Source organism: Phaenicophaeus curvirostris, chromosome 11, assembly GCF_032191515.1.
Source record: "Phaenicophaeus curvirostris isolate KB17595 chromosome 11, BPBGC_Pcur_1.0, whole genome shotgun sequence".
In the NCBI taxonomy this organism is placed as follows: domain Eukaryota; kingdom Metazoa; phylum Chordata; class Aves; order Cuculiformes; family Cuculidae; genus Phaenicophaeus; species Phaenicophaeus curvirostris.
This window is the reverse complement of record NC_091402.1, coordinates 14,465,629-14,482,058: the sequence shown is the minus strand read 5'-3', so window position 1 is coordinate 14,482,058 and position 16,430 is coordinate 14,465,629. Positions and strand designations below refer to the sequence as shown.

Sequence of the window (16,430 nt, the reverse complement as noted above, 5' to 3'; positions counted from 1 at the left end):
CACAACTTCTTACGCCTCATTGTCTTCCATGCCAGGCAGAACTCAGCTGACACCAGGCGTGAATAACCTTAGCCGTGAAACTCAACCTTGCTGTCAGTAAAGGCAAATAGGGACTGAGAGCCGTGAAGATCATCTGCTTGCAGAGCAAGTACACCTGCAAGTAATTCACTGAATTCTATTAGCATTGACAAAACTCTAAGACAAAGAGAAGTGCTGTAAGAGTTGCGCCTAGTATTTATGAAACCTCTCTACCAACCTGAGCCTGCTGCATGGCATGTGATCATTTTTACAGCAATTTTGTATCTTCTCACACGGCAGCTGAAGGGAAGACTAACCTTACTCATGAACCTTGGTTGTGTGAGTTAGAGCATGATACACCCTCCTCCATACAGGAGGCTGAAAAATCTGTTCTGGGAGGTAAATTTTAGAGAAGGACACTTTGGGGTGGGATCTGGTGGTCTAAACACCAAACTCTATTATAGTATGCTGCTTTAACACAGACATCAAGTCTGGAAACTCACTTTGCTTAAGTCATATGCTATTAAACTATGTAGGGGTGTGTGTAACCATCTCTGGTAGTCTCACAATCTCATTTGTGTTGCTCTTACCTTATCTATCGCTCTCTGCATGGTTGCGTTCTCTGTCAAATTTAAGGGATAGTCTGTCCACATCAGTGAAAGCCTCTCTTACCTGCTGGCAGTGCCTGCAACGATTGCAGTCACTCTAACAAGGAACTACTTGCCCATGTCTTGTGAGGCAGATCCTTTCAGCACAGCCCATGGAGCTGAATTCAGGCTTTCCCCTGAACTGCTCATTTTTCCATCCATAAAATGGATGTGGGGCCATTTGAGAATTATGGAGCTGAAAGTGAGATTTTACTGGAATTCTCAAACAGTTGGCATTTGCAAAGTTTCATGCTTGCTGAATTGAGGATAATGCTTTGAAAGCTGCCTCCCCACTTCTTTCCAACAGCACTGTAGAAAATCTCCATCAATTTTCAGGTATCTGACTCTCTGGATTCTGTCTAATTCCAGATTTAACACATGTGCAATGGCTTGTATGCCCTTTTCTTTGTATGTAAGAGAAGGACTGGAGAATGCAGGATATCTCTTTAAGCTTATTACATTTATTTATTTATTGTACATAAAAATAAGTAGGAAAGCATTCCTGTTGGCTTTTGTTCTATAGAATTTTCTCTCTCCTCAAAGTATCACAATTTTTTGTTCAAATGTACTTGATGTTTTCACTTTAAGTACTGCCTTACCGCTTTGGTGGATTGTGGTGGGAAAGCTCCTGCCATGACTGCATTCTGGTAAGGTGAGAACTCTGAGAGTCATGAGGGAGGGATATTTTGACATCCAGAACAGAAGCATTCAGTGTTTTCAAGTTGGAGTAATTGAAAGAAATGAGAGCAAAATTGTAGGCAGGAGGCAGTTACAGAAGAAGAGGAGGCTGAGGGGAGACCTCATTGCTCTCTACAACTACCTGAAAGGAGGTTGTAAAGAGGAGGGAGCTGGGCTCTTCTCCCAAGTGACAGGGGACAGGACAAGAGGGAGTGGCCTCAAGCTCCACCAGGGGAGGTTTAGGCTGGACATTAGGAAAAAATTCTTCACGGAAAGGGTCATTGGGCACTGGCAGAGGCTGCCCAGGGAGGGGGTTGAGTCACCTTCCCTGGAGGGGTTTAAGGGACGGGTGGACAAGGCGCTGAGGGACATGGTTTAGTGTTTGATAGGAATGGTTGGACTCGGTGATCCGGTGGGTCTCTTCCAACCTGGTGATTGTATGATTCTGTGAAAAGGACGTGGAACTAAAATCCAAAATGAAAATGCTGAGACAGAACTGCATGAGCAAGTCACTTATTTCCAGACATTCCAAGCTCCTCATTGTTTTTTTTTGGGGGGGGGGGGTTGGTTTCCCTCCTCCTTTTATGAGCATCCCGGAGCTGCCCGAGCCGGTTCGCTGCGATCCGAGCCTCTCTCCGAGCGGGAACGCGCACGTCCTCTCTGCGGCTTTCTCGGCCGCTCCGGGAGCCTCGTCTCCCGCGTCGTGCGGGTGCGGGGGCCGCGGGGCGAGGTGCCGGGGGCCGTGCCGGGGCGGGGCCGTGCCCGGTGCCCGCCCCCCGCGGCGGGGAGCGCCCAGCCCGGCCGTGCCCGCGGGCGGCCGCAGGCTCCGCCGACCATGGTGCAGCGCTTCAGCCTCCGGAGGCAGCTCTCGAAGGTGGGGCGGCTCCGGCTTTTGTTCTCGCCTCCCGGAGACACAAAGGGGTCCCTCTCGCCGTCTCGGGGCGGGCCGGCTTTGTTCCTCGGCAGGCGGAGAGGGCGGAGGGGTCGGGGGAGGCTGCGGCTTCGCGCTCGGGTTAACCTCGGGGGGCTGGAATAAAAGGGGAGCGGAGCTGCCGGTCCTGCCGGTACGGGGTGGGGGGGGGTGGGGTGCGGGGCAGCCGGGACCATTGAACCCTTTATCCTGCCCGGAACGTCTTTAGGAGTCGGGAATTTAGCAGCCGGGAATATGACTCGTCCCGGGGACACACCTGCAAAGCCGGGCGGAGAGCTCGCTGCTCGCTCCGTGGTGGAAGAACAAAGGAGTTGCTAGGAACAGGTTTTGCCGTTTAATAATTAGGAGTGTTCTAATTTATTTGGATAAGCTGCTTTGCGGGAGAGAATAGTCAACCCGGGTAGTCCTGAGGTTTTGTCACTGAATCATAGAATCATAGAATAACCAGGTTGGAAGAGACCCACCGGATCATCGAGTCCAACCATTCCTATCAAACACTAAACCATGTCCCTCAGCGCCCCGTCCACCCGTGCCTTAAACACCTCCAGGGAAGGGGACTCAACCACCTCCCTGGGCAGCCTCTGCCAGTGCCCAATGACCCTTTCTGTGAAGAATTTTTTCCTAATGTCCAGCCTAAACCTCCCCTGGTGGAGCTTGAGGCCATTCCCTCTTGTTCTGTGTCTGTGTAGTTGAAAAAAAATTAATCCTAATAGCATCGCGGTGGTGTAGGAGTCCAGGTAAGAACAGTCGTACAGAGCTGCCAGCGCAGCCCCTGCTGTGCCTCACCATTCCCACCCAGCAGACCCAGCTCTGGACATCAGCATTATAGTATTAATTGGACGCTTGAATAGCAAGATGAATTTTCACTTTACGCTTAAGCTTTTCTCTCCGTCCCGCCCCCCTCATGTGTGTTTGTAAAGGTTTGTAAATGCTGCTATCGGCATTTAAAATAGGTCAGAATTCACACCCTGCAGACTGCATTGGGAAAAGCTGTGGCTTTGCAATAGGTTATCTTTCTTACTTATTTGTGACTTTTTTAGTGTCTCATCATCCTAAAGAAACTGGTGTGGCCATTTTTAGGGATTGCGAACAAGTGCAAGTTGCATGTTTTAATGGTTTACCTTATTCACTGTCAAGAGCTGTGCCTGCAAGCACCAGAAGTCTCCACAGGCACTAGAGAGTTTAATCTTCCCCTCAGAAGAGACTTGATCTAGTTAGTAATGAACTTTGTGTCTAAGCTCTGTTTATATGGGGCAGCCAAAATAGCTTTAAATGAACTCCTTTGATAACTCTGTTTTAATTCTTGTTTATCAAGGAGGGAAAAATGGATTTGGAAAAATATTTACACTGATTTTTTTTTACTATAGGAGAAGTATTTCCAGTTTGTTTTTCTCTCTGTTTTTGTGTTGTCTGACACAATTGCGTCTTGCACTGCATTAGCTCTGGTTATGTCAAGCCTACTTTAAAGAATTGTCTAACCTTGACAACATCTTAACTTTGTTTTAATTGTAGAAGCTGCACAGCTGCTGCAGTACGGTGAGCTGAAGGAAAAGACGAGAGCTTGGTCCGACCAAAATAAAAAGTGTACTCCTATGAAGGAACAATCAAAACAGTTTGTGTTTATCTAGGTTTGGATATGGGATGAGAACTCCCTTCTGCCTGCCTCTTCCCTTCTCTTTAGAATGGGATTGGGAAGTCTCTTTGTGTTTAAGTCTTTGTCGGGTGGAGGTTAGAGGCAGCAAATAGTGTTACAAAGCACTCTGTCATCTACTGGAGGGAAACTATAGAAAGGACGTAGAATTTTGCTAATATATTTATCAACCAAAACATAATGATTGCCAGAGTATATAAAATAAAGCAGTACTTATTAATATTTCTTGTGCAAAAATCTTGACTCTTTCATGGTTGTTGACTTGGACTTCAAAGTTGGCCAATATCTATGTGAGTTGGAGCACCAGCTCCCAGGATGTATCTATTTCTTGGGTGGAATAGGACATTAATTAATGTCCACCATTAACCGTGTTTAATGGTGGAAGCTTCAAACAGAATGTGACTGTGCAGATTTGAGAGCTACAAACTGGAAAATGCTACCACCAGTGCACATAAAACTTGAGCAAGACAATGTAGGGCTTCATGCAGGAAGAAAAAATATGGCTTCATGATACAGGGTTAAGCCTTAAATAGCTGGTTTCCCTTTCCAACGTGGGTATTTGCACTGTATGCCTTTGATCAAATCCTTTAAGCTCTCCCAGTCTCTGTCTTCCTTCTATGAATGGGGTTAATGCCTTTCTGTTATTTACATAATGGCTGTCAAATTTTGACTTACTGTGCTGGCGAGCTGTCTAGGCACTTATCTGTGTACTAACCTGTGAAGTGTTTACACGCGATAACCCGTTTGTATCAGGAATTTCAGGAAGTTTTATGTAGACTTATCTTCAAGTATTGCTTCTCGTTTCACATTTACCAAATCATTACATAGTATTTGTGGGTTACTGCTTGGATTCTGTGTTAGTTTGACAACTTAAATGTCTCTAACTGTTAAAAATTTGAGTCATAAATTATTGCACCTTTACTGTTAGGACTTAAAGGCAAAATACTTGGTGGCTTTTGGATTGGTTCAATAAACAGCCCCCTTAAGCATCCAAAGTGTTTCCCAAGTGGTTTGGTTCAAACCACTCTCCTTCTTTTACTGTTTGGAAATCCTAGGAGAGCCTGCAATTACTGTCACCCAAGACCTCAAGAAATGCTGTTGCTGGTGCATTATGTTTAGCTGGGGAATTCCCTCACTCTTGGAGTGATTGTACAAAATTGTATCCAGCTTTCATTCAGCTTGACTTTGTCCAGATGTTTTAGCTGGATTTGTGAAAGGAAAATAATGGAGATGATTTGAACTGTTTTAGAGGAAGTTTTTTAGGTTAAAATGCATCCCTTTCTTTTGAAGGTTCTGCTCTCCCAGATGAGATTCGGGTCAGCCAAAAAGTGCTTTAACGTATGGATGAAGTTTTGACTAGAAGAGGCCAGGTTCAACTTAAATAAAGAAAAGGCAAAAAAAGTATTTTTTGTGAACTGCAGTGATACTCAGCTCACTTAACTAGCACGTTAAATGTTATAAACTTTGCACCGTACTATTTTGCTCTTAAGTACTTATGAGTTGATTAGCATTGGAACTGTCTCTGCTTTGTCACTAGTGTGCATTGAGTTTATTTATGGGACAGGACCTTCGGTGAATTATGGCAAAATAGTCTTGGAATACTTCTACTTGAGCTACAAGAAGTTTCTTTTAATCCCTAAAGGAAGCCGTTCTAGCCCGTCTAAAGGTTATAGTGGGTGAACATGCTATTATGCTGACAGCATAGTCTGCACTCCTTGTTACTGGCACAGGTAAAGCTTCTTCCAGCAGTGACTCCTCGGTTTCCTGTAGGTCACACTTCTGCATCACATTTGTTCTCAGGCAGATATGAGCCAGCATTTGATGTCATACCCCAAGCGGGTTGCTCTTCTTCAGCTCTGTTCATCATACCCAGTGTTAATGGATCGTATTATTTATGCTGCTGACCTGATATTTTTGTGGATATAGCATCATCAGTGGGAGTCTCTATGCACGGATAGAAATTGTTTAGTAAAGATGAATGCAGTATAAAAACTTTTTTAGCAATCTAAATTTACTATGAACAGATAGGCACTAGTGTATAATATTAAAGCACTTAACTCCTTAAGACCATGCAGCTTAGCTTGTTATCTGAAGATATGCCTGGGCAGAACCATGATGTTTGAGACCGTCTTAGAACAAAAAAGGTAAATAACGGTCTTTGCTAGGTTCTGTGGATTTCCAGAGCATATTGCTTGAATTGTTCATGGCTATATCTTTCTTTTTTGTATGTGTCTGCCTCTGTCTCAAGGAGGGAAGTCCCTAAAGAAGCTTTTAATTAAAACCAAAATCACTCTATCCTTCCTCAAGTCAGTAAAACAGTTACCCAGGAAGTTAGAAGTAGAGCGACTTGATACTCCTGAGCTCCAAGGCCAGTTGTTGTGTGGCTGTTTCCTGTCTGTCAGTGTTCTGGGTGGAAAAAATGAATTTATTGGTAAGATCCACTGTTGGAGGTTAGCAGCTCATAAGAATTTTTTCCTGTCTGGAGGAAGTTCATTTTTACAGCAGCATGTTTTATTGGTAAACCCTTGCCAGGCATCAAGAAATACCATTCTGTGATAACCAATTTATCAGGGTGGAGCTCTTCTAATATTCAGTATTCAAATGGGAAATTACGTTTAGCCAATGCTGATTCTACTTCTGTAGGTAAAATGGTCAAAAGGTGGATGCTTCCATCTGTTTGGCCTGCTTGATTTTATGATATATAGTATCAAAAATCCTAGCTATATTCAGAGGGCATCTGTTTACTATTAATATATATCAAATAGTAGGTCTCTGAATTCTCAGTGAAACTGTTCATAGAGCTGATACCTTGTGACTTGGCTGCAGTTAATAATGGGAGAGAGTCAGAAGTAAGGGGAGGGTTTGGAAATCTGATGCATTTGAACCCTGTTACATGTTTAATAGAGCAGCAGGCAAACAGTTTTCCTGTGGCTCTTCAAATTCTGCACTGCTTACAGAGCTGAAGTCACAGCATTGTGCCCATGGCTGAGCCAAGCCAGCTGGATGGTTTGATCTGATGGGACCTCCAGGGGGTAGAAGGACACACAAGTTACCACATCAGTTGCTCAATGGAAGATTACCTTTAGATTACCTTTTTCTCATGGTACGTGGGCTGCAGCTTGAAGCGATTTGCTGCTTGCGGGAACTGATAGAAGGTCGCTAACCTTCCCAGCAGACCTCGAGTGCTGCAAGTCTGTCCCTGGCATACTTCACCATAACTCAGTGTGCGTGCAATCCCTCAGGTCAAGTAGAGGATTACCTTGTCACTGCCAGTGCAAGGGCAGTTATCCAGAAATTCCCTGTTGCTCCTAATGGACAGGCAGGTTGGCTGGTGTTGGCCATTTTGAGTGCCCTGTAGTTGACAAGCCAGCTGGAGCATCTTGGTGTACTGCTCGTCACATTATTTAGTTTTGAATCTGTTCCTGCACAGATACTTTATAGGGTTTAATGGGCAAAAGGCTTGTCTAAACAAAGTTGAGAGGTGATGGGATGTAAATAGGTCTCTAAGCATTGGTGAGCACTGGCAGTAATTAAAAATACCATGAGTTTTCTAGGCAAGATGGGTCCCTCAAGAGTGGAGTGAGTTTTTGTCGCATCATCTTGCTTGGAGGAATGCGTGGGAATATATTTCAGAGATATCACCTTCACCTTACAAAAGGAAAATGAGCTTCTGGCTCTATGTTTAAGAAGCTGGAGTAACAGGTTTCATGAGGAGTTGGTCCTGTCTCAGTGTAACAGCTTCATGAATACCGTGGCAGCATGGAAACAAAATAGACTTGAAACATCTTCCCACATTGGTAGTTAACAGGGTGAGCCTACCCCTGCACAGATATTGGAGGTAGGACTAGGGGGCTTGTCTTTATGAAAATATATTACTAATGATCCAAAGAATTAGCCTTGTTCCTGCCAGCTGGAGGTCTGGTGAATTGCGTGTGATGGCTCATTGCCAAAGAGACTTAAGATGTTAAAGGATGTAAACACAGACTGCAGGTGGAATGCAGCTTACATAATTGCATCTCTCCTTTTAATAATGAAATTCCACAGCTCATGGCAGTTTGCCCTGCAGAGTATCATCACATGTTATAATAGGTGCTTACATGGGGCTGGATAGCAATAACAATTGGAATTTCCTACCAGCAGTGATCAAAGGAAGCATTACAAGTGTTGGCATCTTTACTCTGAATTAGGTACCTTAAGGGGTACTTTGTAGAGATTTTGGCTTGTGTAGTAGTTGCCCCTCTCCTCTTAATTCCTTGTAATAAAGCAACTAGCCTCTCCTTCGGCCAGTGTTTCTTCAGAGGCAGTAAAGAGTTTGCTTTCATTTTGCCAATCTCTCCGTTTTGGATGTGACAGTGATAAAAATGCATGTGTAAACTAGGTCCTTTTCAGAAAGGATAGAGAAGGTTTTGCGCTGGAGGAAGGCCTCAGAAGTTTAGGGGAAATGAAGTAACAGGAGCAAGAGAACTTGAGTTAGTTTTCAACATTCTCTTGAAATCCAGTTTGGGACCCTGTTTTGGCAAAGGGTACAACAATCTCCAAAATAATTCTTATCAGAAATAAACTGTAAAGGCCTGTGTTTGGTGAGTAGAGAAAGGGATGGTAGAGGTTTCATTCAGAGGATTTCAGTTGTCAAAAGATGTGATCTGCCTGTTCTGTCAGTGAGATCTGCTTGGTTTTCCCAAAGGCCGCCCCTTGGAGGCAGCTGTATCTGCCACAAGCCGAGTTGAGCGTTGCAGTCCTATTCCTACCAAACTGTAACTGCATCATAATACGCTTCCACGATGGGCACATGATCAACTCCCTTCAGTAATAAAAGTTCTGGAGTATTTTTTCACACCATGAATTTTATATTTGAGATTATATTTGAGATAAATTGATGGGTAGTAGGGCTCCTCCAGGAGTTGACTCTCCATTAAACTGACTACTGCTTTGGGGGCTATTATTCCAACTTCCCTCAAGGTAAATGCTGTCTTTGTTTCAAGAAGGGAAAGGTGCCCAGCACGGTGTGGTTTTGACTCTAGACTTCCCTGCTGCCCTCTTGCCTTTACATGGGGTGCCTGGTGCCTTAGGGTTATAAAAAGGCTACAACTGCACAGTCCATTTCCAGCCTTGCTCACACCCGGCTGTTGGTAGGGCTGGTGCCCGCTGCTCGTCGGCACAGATTGACTTCGCTCTCCGTGCTCCAGCCACCAGTGCTGCTCCTGGGGTGTGGGTGGCAGCAGCTCTGGCGTGGGGAGGTGCCAGCCCGCAACACAGCTGGCGCGGCCGAGCTCTGTGCCAGGCATCACCCGCCTGGTGGGGCCCGCAGCGGGTGTGCACGTGCTGTCCAGGGTGTTCACAGAAGTTGTGGATGGCCAGGCCTGTGCAAGAAAATACATCAATGCTGGCAGTTGTAAATAGGTTAGCAGCTGAGATGCTTCCAGGAAAATATGGTCAAAAGCTTTCATAGCTCAGAGTAAATGATATAGTAGAAATTCCATTCAGTTTGGCAATCCAGAGAGTGTCCAGAATGCTGAATTAACCCCTCTCCAAGCCCACAAAATGCTGGTGTTGGGTAGAGTCCGGGGATGTTTCTTTGTTCCAAGTGCCCGCTGAGCAGCAGATGGTACGGCGGCACCCGGCGGTCTGAGAATGCAGCGATGTTGCTGTGGGTCTGGCGGGCTCAATAAATCTCTGTTGTAGCATCTGTCTTCATCGGAGTTTGGCTAAAAAATGAAATTCTTCTCTACAGCAGCCTCTCTGTCTCCTTGCAGACCCCTTGCTAAATAAAGCATATGTGGGAAAAGCAAACAGATGAGGTGGCGGGCAGGCTGTGTGCAGGGCTGAGCTGCGGCACTGCCCCACGTGCCGCCACGCACACGCTTCTCTGTGGCCTTCCTGAGCCAGGCTGGTTCTTGACAAGTGTCTGCATTTCTGGTGGGGGTTGTTTGGAATTTTAAGATTTGGTTTGATAGAATGTTAAGGGATAATAGGACAGACTCTTCCCCTGATGACCTGATGAGTGAAACCACTGCAGCTGTCACTTTTCCCCTCAGCCCTTTGGTGTTCATAATGCACACCACTTTCTTTTCACATAAACTGTAGTTACTGGATGACCTACTATTTAGTGCAAAAGTTCATAGCCCTACACTGTGTTAGCTGTTAATAAAGAGCACAAGCATGTTCCATGGTAATTACAAATCATCAGAACCTCGCAAGTGAAGTTTCTTGCCTGCTTTTTGTTTCTTTTTAAATATATGGTTTCATATCTTTTGTGTCTTAGAAAATATTTGATTTTTCACCACCTGATTTAGAGGGTATGTTAATTAAAATATTAATCTCAGTGCTGCATGCTTGCTTTTTAACCTTTCTTGTGTTTGGATTGATTCTTTCCAACACGTTGTTAAAGAAATCTTCCAGGTTCTAAAACCAGTGGAAGTTTTTGTCAGTATACAGTAAATGAAGTTGTATGTGCAGTTCAGACTACTCGCTTTGGAGGTGGTGTGTCTGAATAGCTCACCTTTTGAAGACAAATTAATTCATTTGAAAATGAAGTCTAAGTTCCAGACACTTTGATAGACATTGACAGGAAAACCAGAGGAACAAAGTTGTTTGGCTTGATTTTTCTTTTCAGCTTTAGACACAATTTGGATACCACTGAGGTCAACTGGTATTTGACTGGGGAATTCAGCCTAGAAAATATTCCCTTCTGTAATACAGGTGCATACACGTGAGTTGTGAGCTTTGAGTGTGTTTAACATAGAAAGGGAAGAACAGCTAAGGAAAAGAAGCAAGGTTTTAATCTTCAAGGAATTGCTCTGAACATTTTAGTATGCATTAAAAAGGAAAAGGGTGTTTAGATTTGAAATCAGAGTAGGATGTTTCAGCAACACATTGTAAGTGCCATCAATTGACTTTTTTGGTAGGGCACTCAAAGGACATGTGCTTAGCAGGAATGGAGTCCAAGAGCACACGAATGCAGATTGTAGAGTAATTTTTGTTTTGTTTCTTGAGTGCTGTTGGTAAACACACAACTGCTTAAAAATATTTTCTCCCTGTTAGCTGCATAATCGTCATCATCCCTAACTCTCAGAAGCTTACAATCACTGATGTTATGTTTGGAAAATCTGTAACTAGTAAAAGTTTCAATTCTAGAATCACTAAGTATTCCCAAAGTAGATGAAATTGGAAAGAGTGCTTAAATTAGCATGGAATAGCCTTTATACAGGCACATTTTCTTGCTTGCTTAAGCATGTCTGCCTTGGGGGTGCGCTGAAACCCACTGCCCACACCATTGATGTGGAAGGACCCAGGATCCTGTTGGTGGTGAACAAAAGCTTTCAGGGGAAAGAAATATTTCTGTTGTCAGAAATAAATTATTTCAGCCTGATGACATTGGCAACAGGACAATAGGAGCAGAGGAAATGAAGAGCTTCAAGTTGGTGTAGAGGAGGTGTTTCACTGGAGGCTGGATTGTAAAGCATGTGAAATAGTAGTGCAGAATTGTTGCCCACAGGTCTTGAGTATTTTGGACTACTGTTTTGGAATGGGCCCAAAGTTTCTTAACAAATTTTTCCATTTAAATAAGCTTTTAGTTGGTGCGTGTTCTTTCAGTGAAATATAGTTGCCTTTCTCTTTATGCTAAAGACATGCACACCCCCCAAAAAGAAGAAGGAAAAAAGAGGAGAGACATCCCTCTGCCGTTTATGCACAACACATTCATTTCAGTAGGAGTTGGGCATATCTTTTAGAAAAAAAAATTGTATTGCAGGGGTGTGGAGATGTAGAGGCCTGGAATCGAGTAGGGAAATTATGTCTTATTCATAGTTATTATGTGGTAGAATAAAGTGCTATAAATGTAAGTACTTGTCAGATTTGGAGCTATTCTTGCATTTGTTTAGTGCTTTCAATATTAATGTTCTGAATAAAATAGCTGCTTAATTAAGGTAATGTATTGGCAGTACTCTGATATTTGATCTGTTCCATTCTTCAGTCTTTTCTTTGGGTTATGTGGAATTTATATATTTTGTACTAAAATGCTGTTTAATACCAACTGCAGAAGTTGAGATGCATGCTGTAGCCTCCATACATTATGTAAATAATAATGTATTTTCAAAAATTAGATAGTCAACTGAACAGGTAGAAAAGGCTGTGGATTATCCAAACAACTTAGCTAATGAGAATTGAGGAAAGAATTTCTCACTGGGCAAATGAAAGTCTTCATGCATGTTCTTTCACTTATCTTGCTTTTAGAGTGAGGGAACAGCCTAAAACATTATTGAGGCTGCAGTGAAAATCTCCATCTCGTGATCCTTGCTGTACTGAGGGGATGCAGCTCTTTTCAAACACGTGGTTGATGTTGCAAGAGAGGAGGCTCTGTTCTAGCTACTTCTGCCACCTCACACTATAGCTAATGAGATGTACCACACTATTCCATGTTGCTGGTGACGGAGCTGCGACGTGTGGTCCAAGGGTGATCAAAAGAAACTTCAGGGCCTTGGGACGGTTAGTGAGGGAATCTGGAGCACTGGTTATTTTTGACTCTGCCCTTCCTGTTGTAGGCAGCGACATTAGAAGAAGCAGAAAACATTTGAAAGACTGTTTGTAACTGTTTGGTTGCTGGGCCTGAAATGTCGAAGCATTGAATGCTTTTTTGACTCTCAAGAAATGCACATAGTATTGATCAAGTTTAACTTTTCTTTCTGATATTTTTTTCCTAAGTGGATATATAAATATTTGCCTGGTGAATTGGTGCTCTCTATGCAAGCTTCAGTGTCTGGGCTGTAAATTGAGAACTGTTGGCGAGTACCAAGAGTCAGTAACAAACAAGTAGTTCACAGTACCTGGGTCAGAAGTATGGGCTGTGGAGCGTTCTTTTTGATGTGTGCTGATGCCTTCTGTGCCACGAAGGGAGAGATGAGAGTGTGGGGGAAGTGAGAGTGTGTGACCATCTGTGGAGAGCCATCCAAGGTGGTTCTGGTTACCACACTGGCTGAACTCAATGATTGTATTCCAGAGTTGAATCTTGGATAGCTGAGGCTTCGTACACCAGACGTGGAAGGAATCCCAGGGTGTCTTAAGGATTTTTGGGTCTGTGGTATCTTGTAGATTTCAAAGGCAGCTCATCATTTAGATTGGCAGTTTGGACTCTGTCATACATTTATACTATCACAGTACGTTGCAACTGTACAGACCCTCAAGACAGTCTAATTAAAGCTCTAGCATTCATTGAGAGAAAACCCTAGGCATTATTTACTGAGATTAGGTTAGTATGGGGTTTGAAAAAGCTGTGTGATAACTTGCAGTACTGATTGTAAGAGTCATCTACAGGAATTCCACATATTTCTCTTACATCCAGATACTATTCAGAACAGAATCCCTGCCAGAAGACAGATTTTTCACATGTTAATGGAGGGTGAACTTCTTTTATAAACCGTTTTTTTCCTGTAAAACTTCGTGCCAGTGGTTTGTTACATCCAGAGATGGAGCCTTTGTAGGTCACGGCTTAACAGTCTGGTGATCGCATTTGAGGAAAATAAACATTAGTTATTTCAATAAAATCTAGAGACTTGTAATCCACTACACATGAACTTTGTTTTCTACGTTTGTCTATCTACACTGGTGCAGAAAACTTGCTGTAGGTAACAGCCACTGTGGTACTTGTTTACCAGGCAGAAAGTTAAAAAGAGCTGGTCTCTTGCCAGCCAGCATCATTGCAAAGTAGCAGCACTAGTGAGGGGCCTTGTAAAGTTATTTTGACACTCGGTGGGATCTCCAAGAAGACCATTAATACATTTCTATTACTAAACATTGCTTTTGGAAAATATTACAGCCCCTCAAACAAGGTGGAAACTTCCATGTGTTCCCGTGCAGGTGGCGTGAGTTCTGCACGAACTAGTGAAACCCCTGACAGGCAGGGGCTCCGTGGCTCAGCATGCAAGCAGCCAAGCGTGGTATTCTCTGCATCCCCATCTGACAGGGAAGAAGCCGCTGGGTTTTCTGCTTTTTCTGGTTCCATGGTGTGGGGATTCCCATTTACACAGATACCACTGGGGCTTCATGCGTGTAGCAGTGGGCAAAAGGTCATTAATGTAAGTACAGTTCCTCCTAGCTGTTAGTTTCTTTTCTGAACAGTTACAGCTACAGTGTCACTTTTAGTTAACAAAGTGCCCCTTCCATATGTGATCTCTCATATCTTTGAAATCAAAATGTAGGTTGTTGGTGTCATTAGCAAATGCCTCTTTAAAAGTCAAATCAAAAGTTCAAATATCCAGTCAAGGAGCAGTATTCAAAGTGAATTTGATTGAAACTGGCCCTTGTAGCAGAGCAGATGTGAACTGAACAGAACCAAACTGTTTTTTAAATGTATGCTTCTTCATGAAAGCATTTAATAAAGAAATAACAGCAGGGAAGTTGTCGTTTTAAATGGTGTACTCTCTAATGTCTTTGCAACCTAATAGCGTGTTATCTCAAAGAGCTGCTTGGGACTGTTAACTGATGGGTCTCTTGTGTTGTTCAGGGCTACAATCCAGTGTTTATAATCCTTTTGCCATTAATTATGCTAGGTAGATTGTCTCAGATACCCTTGTAGATGCTGCAGTCACTCTTCTGATTGTGGTGAGTATATATGATCTTCTGTTGCTTGTTTGTTCCCTTTCCCTCCCTTACAATCAGGTGGATAGATGAATTTTACAAAAGCAGCTCATATTCATGTTTGCTTAAAATTTCCTTCCAAATACAGCAATACGTTCTAAGTCTAGAAGCAGGCAGGCAAGACTGTGACAAATGCTGGCTCTGACCCCACCCTGACAGAACTTTCTAGCATTGGATCAGAAACTGCTGATTCAGAACCCTCTTTATTTGTCAAGGTAATGAGAGAAAAAGCATCCAACTGCATTGTGAGAGCTCAGCAAAAGTCATCTTTGAATCATTACTAAGCCAGTGGTATAGGAATTAAAATCCTGTTGATGTCTTCATTACAGTTCAGTCTGTTGATGGGGAAGAGTTTCTTTTGCAAAGATAAGTAGAGAGGTGTCTTTTTTTGTGCCCTTCCTGTGTTGTTTTTAAGTCAGTTCAGGCTGGAAGGCATCTCTGGAGTTCAGCTGCCAGGTGACTGCTCAAAGCAGGGCAATCTTCAGCATTAGATTCCTTTCTCTTTTGAATTTGTGATGGGTAGATGAGCTCCCACGCTTACTAATGAGCTGTGAAATTCCAAATGATACCAGGAATGAAGATGTCTCTATTATGTCAGACAGTTAGTGATTTCACACATTTAGGTAAAATCCCTTTTTTGTGCATTCATTTTCTGAAGTATTTCCCATTTCCATTTTGGGAGTGGGTTCATGTTTCTCAGTTTCATGCCTTGGCCGTGGTGGTGGTTGTATCCTGGTTTGGGAACGCACTGTAACCCAACTGCTGACAACTACTTTGGAAGTTAATTTTTCGAGGGAGATTTGCATGGCACAGTTCTGCCACTCTCCTGAAGGAGAATGGAAGGTGCTTTTGCTACTTCTTCATGAGGGAGGTCCTCCTCAGAGCCACCTTACTGACACAAGAGAGAGGGAATAAAAAGCCTTCATTCTTGGAAGTAATTGCTGACTACGAACTTACTGTGGTACTGCTTGTAACAAACTTTCTGGATTGCTCAGCTTAATGAATTTCCTTCTGATAAGAGGGAGTGCGAGTCTATCACACAGCCATGCTTTCATAGTTCAGTCAGTCACTTTTTGCCTTAACACCCACATCTCTTCCTCCCCCTCAGCTTTTTCTGAAACTGTTGGAATCTTAATGCAAAAGACTATTCAAGGAGGGGCTCCTTTTCAATTTAGCATTGTCATCAATAGAAAAAACCTATAGAAACAGACTGCACGTCTCTTCCACGTGTTTCCCCTATGATGATCAGGCACATTGCAGGTAGCTTCACTGCGGTTTGACTTTTGAGCACCTGTGCTGGAGCTTGAGCAGAGCAGGCTATGAATTATTGAGTACTCTGCTTCAGTCAGACAGGGGGAAAATGAAATGCTGCTCTTTTCAGCATTAGATGCTTTAACCCAGTTTCTCACTGTGAGACACCAATTCTTATTAGAGTGTTTTCTCATACAGGTATGTTGAATACAGTAGTCCTTTAGATCCACACAGTTTCTTTAAGAAATAATTTAAACATGCTTAAACTCTTCAAGGCTAGGAAGAAAGCTTGCTATACGTTTTGACAGTTTAAAATCCTTAGGAGGTATTACTGTGTTGAAAATCTTACTCTGTGCTGTATTAAACATCCTGACTGGATCTCTTATTGTTCAAGCAGTTGTTGAAAAACCACAAGCCTTTTTACCTGTCAGGTCATTTATTCAAAAGAGGCCCGGTTCCCAGGGAGCTGGAAATGTTTTGCAACCTGGGCACTGTTCAGACTTGTACAAAAAAAGGTATGAAAAGGTATTAGAAAGCAGAGAGGTCATCTAGTACCATGAGCTGATTTGGTTACGTGGAAATAGAAAATTAAATACATTAAGTGTGTTTTAATCGGATGCAT

General features: G+C 43.1%; 1 protein-coding gene across 5 annotated transcripts in view; it reads left to right on the top strand.

Annotated features, from left to right (window-relative positions):
• Window positions 1-16,430, top strand: part of TMCC1 (transmembrane and coiled-coil domain family 1) — a 109,367-nt gene that overhangs the window by 43,141 nt on the left and 49,796 nt on the right. The window contains exon 1 of one of the 5 annotated variants that reach the window (XM_069866044.1): window positions 2,176-2,217. The exons of the other annotated variants lie outside the window; for them this stretch is intronic. Within the exon in view, the coding sequence (XP_069722145.1) occupies window positions 2,179-2,217 (39 nt within the window). The 5' untranslated portion in view covers window positions 2,176-2,178. Of the gene's footprint in view, window positions 1-2,175; window positions 2,218-16,430 lie in introns of those variants that run through there. 5 annotated transcript variants of the gene reach the window in all.